The sequence below is a fragment of the Nematolebias whitei genome, chromosome 11 (assembly GCF_014905685.2).
Source record: "Nematolebias whitei isolate Nwh7 chromosome 11, NemWhi1, whole genome shotgun sequence".
NCBI classification, from domain to species: Eukaryota; Metazoa; Chordata; class Actinopteri; order Cyprinodontiformes; family Rivulidae; genus Nematolebias; species Nematolebias whitei.
Window position 1 is genome coordinate 30297973 of NC_056508.1, and position 4410 is coordinate 30302382.

The 4410-nt window shown below is 42.9% G+C and overlaps 1 protein-coding gene across 1 annotated transcript; it reads right to left on the reverse strand.

The window, feature by feature from the left end:
• Nucleotides 1-3173: 3173 nt before the first annotated feature.
• On the reverse strand, nucleotides 3174-3675 carry LOC119417273 (the record flags this gene model as incomplete). The annotated part of the gene is given in 1 exon segment (XM_037684482.1): nucleotides 3174-3675. A coding segment is annotated over 1 exon segment (502 nt), but the record flags the coding sequence as incomplete, so codon positions are not given.
• Nucleotides 3676-4410: the final 735 nt, after the last annotated feature.

A 4410-nucleotide genomic window follows, 5' to 3' on the forward strand; every position in this document is an offset into this window, starting at 1 on the left:
GTTAGGCTGATTGGTAACTCTAAATTGTCTCTAGGTGTGAGTGAGAGAGTGAATGGTTGTTTGTCTCGTTTGTCTCTGTGTCCCTTTGATGGACTGGAGACCTGTCCAGGGTGTCCCCCGCCTCTCACACAGTGACTGCTGGACATGAGCACCAGTGACCCCCCGTGACACGAAAAGGAAGAAGCGGGTAAAGATTATAGATGGACCATTTATGACATCAAAATAAAAACAATACCAAAAATTATGTAGACTGAAAAAAAAAAGTTATTTCAACTAAAATATAGTTAGAGCACAGCTTATTTGAGGATTTGAGTAAGTTGTTTTCTGAATATCTGAGTTATAATTAAGCTCTGCTGTTGGGGATTAAGGCGTAGGTTTATTAAATCAAAGGTTTAATTGTTACATGTATCCAAACATTCAACAGTTATTAAACGTGACTTGTAGCAGCTGGCCCAAAGCCAGTTTGTTTTCACTCCTGAGCCATATTTCTGTCCGTGTTACAAAGATGTATTTTGGAGAAAAGTCAACTTTAGCAAGAGCCTGTGGGGAACATTGCACAAGCTCAGTGGAGTTGTAAAACAGATGGATCAATCATTGCTGATTGTTATCTGGACACAAAAGCAGGAACACGTGTGTACACTCTGAAGCAATGCAAATAAAGTCATCAAAAACCGCTACGTTTTAGACATATTTTTAATTTCTCATTTATTTCATAGTTGTATTATAGTGTTGCAGCTAGTGCTGCACTGACAGTAGTCCAGGAAATGTTTGGTGATTCACAACAACTTTTTAGCATTAACAGTCCATTAACTGTGTTCATCCGAACCATTTATTATTTGCCTTTGGGTCTTTCTATGCCAATGACAGTTTAACAGTTTACAAATCCTCTCAAAACACTACATAATGACAAATGTCTCCCATTTTTGTCCTCTGAGGTTTCTGGGTTACACATTAAAGTATCATCTGTGCTACTTATGTGCAATGAATGACAGGGACTGCAGCTATATCTTGATTTTTCATTGCTGACATTGTGGCTTGTCGTTTGCCTCTGAGAAAATGTGCCGCTGCTGCTGCTGCTGCATAATGGATCCAGGTGTGGAGCTATTGCTCCAATTCATTGAGAGGTAGGTTAACAGGCCTCCAGCCACTTGGAGGGGAAAGCATAGCAGATGGAAAGGTCAGTTATAGGATAAATGTCAACATCTGTGTCTTAAAAAATATTAATGTGAAGGTAACTAAGCCCAGGCATTTAGTAGGCAGTGGATACGAGGGACCAAAGCACAGAAGCTGTGTGTAATTAAGAGCCTCAGCTTTCGGGAAAGCAAATCACATGCACGTTCTGATTAATGGCCGCAAAGATAATAGAATTGATGCCAGCCAGAGGGCATAAAAGAATCAAACTAAATATTTGAAGAATGACTTGCATGCTTAAAAATAGCCAGCAAGAGGAGAGAATAGAAGGACCTTCCAAGCTGAGGAGAGGGAAGAAGAGAAGGGATAGATCAATACACATTGCCTCAGTCATCTGGGCATCCAGCCCACAGTAATTCAGGTGCTGTCAAAGCATAATTGAAGAATGACGCACAGGGAGTATATACACTGAGCTGGGAGATCAGGTTACAGCAGGTCTATGAAGGCCTTTCTGCACAAAAGAACGTATGCATGGACTTTTGTTTTGTGCCAAAACCAATACCTCGAGAGGAAAGCGCACTTCCACTAATGATTCTTTTACTAGTTACACAGTGGCGCTAATGAGTTACTCCTACGAACATTCTCCTTCCGAGATGCAGAAAGAGGTTACAGAGACAACAACAAAGCAGCGAGGAAGAGCCTCTTTTCATGTGGGCGGGTGGGAGCAAATTTCAAGTGCATGGATTTGGATCAGATGAGCGGCTAATGCCACTGATGGGTAAAGTGACTTTTAGAGCAAACAAAGGTGTGGCTGCAACATTCTTTCACTCTGGCAGCGTCAAGGTTTTAACCATCAATCAAACGTTTTAACATGTACGGACGCAAACACTCAGTTTTCTTATTTGCCTGACAAATCAATGATGTTTGTGTCACATTCGCAATAATAAAGGCATATAGAGGTTTACGTATAAGGATGAATGTGAATTCAGATTAGTTGTGTTTATTATTTTCTTTTTATGGGAATCTGGGGCATGTAAACAACTTATGAAAGGAACAATTTGACAAATCAAATCTGCTCCGAGCACTTGATTTGTTTTTTCTGCACCTCTTGCACATGAGCCTTTATCCCATAGAAGCTACATGAAGGGGTCAGAAGCCCCCTCACAGACCACCAGTGATGTAAAACAACAACAACAAAAGATGCAAAACCCACTCAATTTTTGATGATGAGAAAGACGGATGAGACTCTTTAGCTTTTATAAAATGGAGGACTGACAGGCATTTTTCCACATTAGCAGTCTATTTGATTTTTTTTTTTTTTTTAAGCCTGGGATTTGTATTCTTCTGCAGGCGCTCTGCCCAGAACTCATCAGTCAGTGAAATGATGATCTGTGACAGCAATTATGTTAAAAAGGTGGACACATGTAAAGGTGCTTCAAACTGAAATCAATACACAAGGGGTTTCATTACAAACAGACAACTAATCAATACCTGGGGAGCAGTCCGGCTTACCAGAGTAAGTTTTACTCAACTTCCTGTGAGTCTGGACAGCCAGTGGTCTGTTGCATTATTCAAAGACTGGTTAGTAAGAGCAAAGGTAAATAATTGATCTCTCCTCATGGGTTGGATGTGCGTTGAGGCTGAGCAGGCCTTTCTCACAACCCCCCCCCCCCCCCCCCCTCTGTTACAGTAGGTGGAGCAAAAAGGTCGAATAACACGACATGGAAATACAGTAACTGGTAATGTGCATATGCAAATGTGCCAATGGTGAAACAGTTATGTGTTTAAATGTTTTGTATTCAAGTGCTTCTTTTGATGACTGGAATAAAACATTCCTCGTGACGCGCAAAGCACGTCAGCTTGTCCTTTTCTCCGAGTGGAAAAGTTCAAACAAACTTCGGCTGTCATGATGTTATTAAAACTCTAACGTTGAATTTAGGATGTTTAAATATATGTTTGGTAAAAAATTTTATTCGGGTTTATTAAATTATCCAAAAATAAAATAGTAATTAAATTTTTTTTTAAAAAGAAAGAAAACTTACCCGCAAGATGATGACTCCTTTTCACTTTCATCCACTCGAAAGTTTTCTTCCTCCCATCATCTCCCTCACAGTCCGAGTTTACAGGAAGGTGACTCTTGGAGTCATTGTTCAGAGAGTTGTGGGTTTCCTCATGTGGCTTCAAACAGAAATGTTGGGACTCCTTCGTGTTGTTGTTTGAGTCTCCGCGTGTCGGAGAGCCGCGCGCCCTGCGCCGCCAGGGGACGCGGGACGAGGCCGGAGTGCAGAAGCCCCCGAGAGGCTCACACTGCGATGGAGGAGGAGGAGGAGGAGGAAGAGGAGGACTGCACAGAGTCACATACTTAGAATAAAATCCACAGGCAGCGTCCACTTTAAGTATGTCCTCCTCCTGAGGGCTACAGAGTTCAGGATGAGTGTCCACAGCGTGCAGCAGGTTCAGGTTTCTGACCTCCTCTGCTCGGCAGGAGTCAGTGAGCAGAAGGCTGCTCTCCTCCTCGGCCGTTAACTCATGATAGGAAGTCATTTTCACCTTTCCCCCCCACCACCACCACCGCGACCCTGCATAATCATTGGACGGGAGTGCACTTTATGCCCGGCCTCTCGTGAGTCCTGCAACGCATGGTCAGGCGGCCGGACGGCATTCCTCAGAGGACACGCAGCGGTCCCCCTGATTGATGGAGATGACGTGCCCTCCTGGTCTCGGCCAATAGCTGGACATCTCTGTCATCAGGGAGGACAACCAGGACGGAGACGAGCAAACAGCCAAAATAAAAAGCGCACACTTTTCAAGGGAACTTGAAGTGGGCCTCTCACCTGTTCAGACAGGTAGGCCATGACGTCATCGTTTGTTTGGACAAAGTTTGTCCTGAAAGATTTTTTTTTTTCACATGGCAACAATAAAAACTTTAAATAATCCTTTTCACGACTAAATTAGCATAATACAGGCCTGCACTAATGTGGTTAATGGATTATGTAAATTTGCAGCAGCTTCGTGAAAAACCCGAGGCCACGATCAGCAGAGGGCTCGGGTCATGTGAAAGGCACACTTAATGGGTTCAGAGGTCAGCTCCGGTGTGGCAGCCTGGCTTTAAAATCGGTTAAAAATAAATACAACCTCCCTGCAGAGTTCAGGTGTTACTCCACAGGTTCTCCACTAAACACGTGAACCCGAGTCCATTAAAATGTATTTTATGTTTGTCAGTTTTATGTGCAGTCAGGAATCAGTAATGAAGTTAAACCACTTTCACTTAGAGGCTAA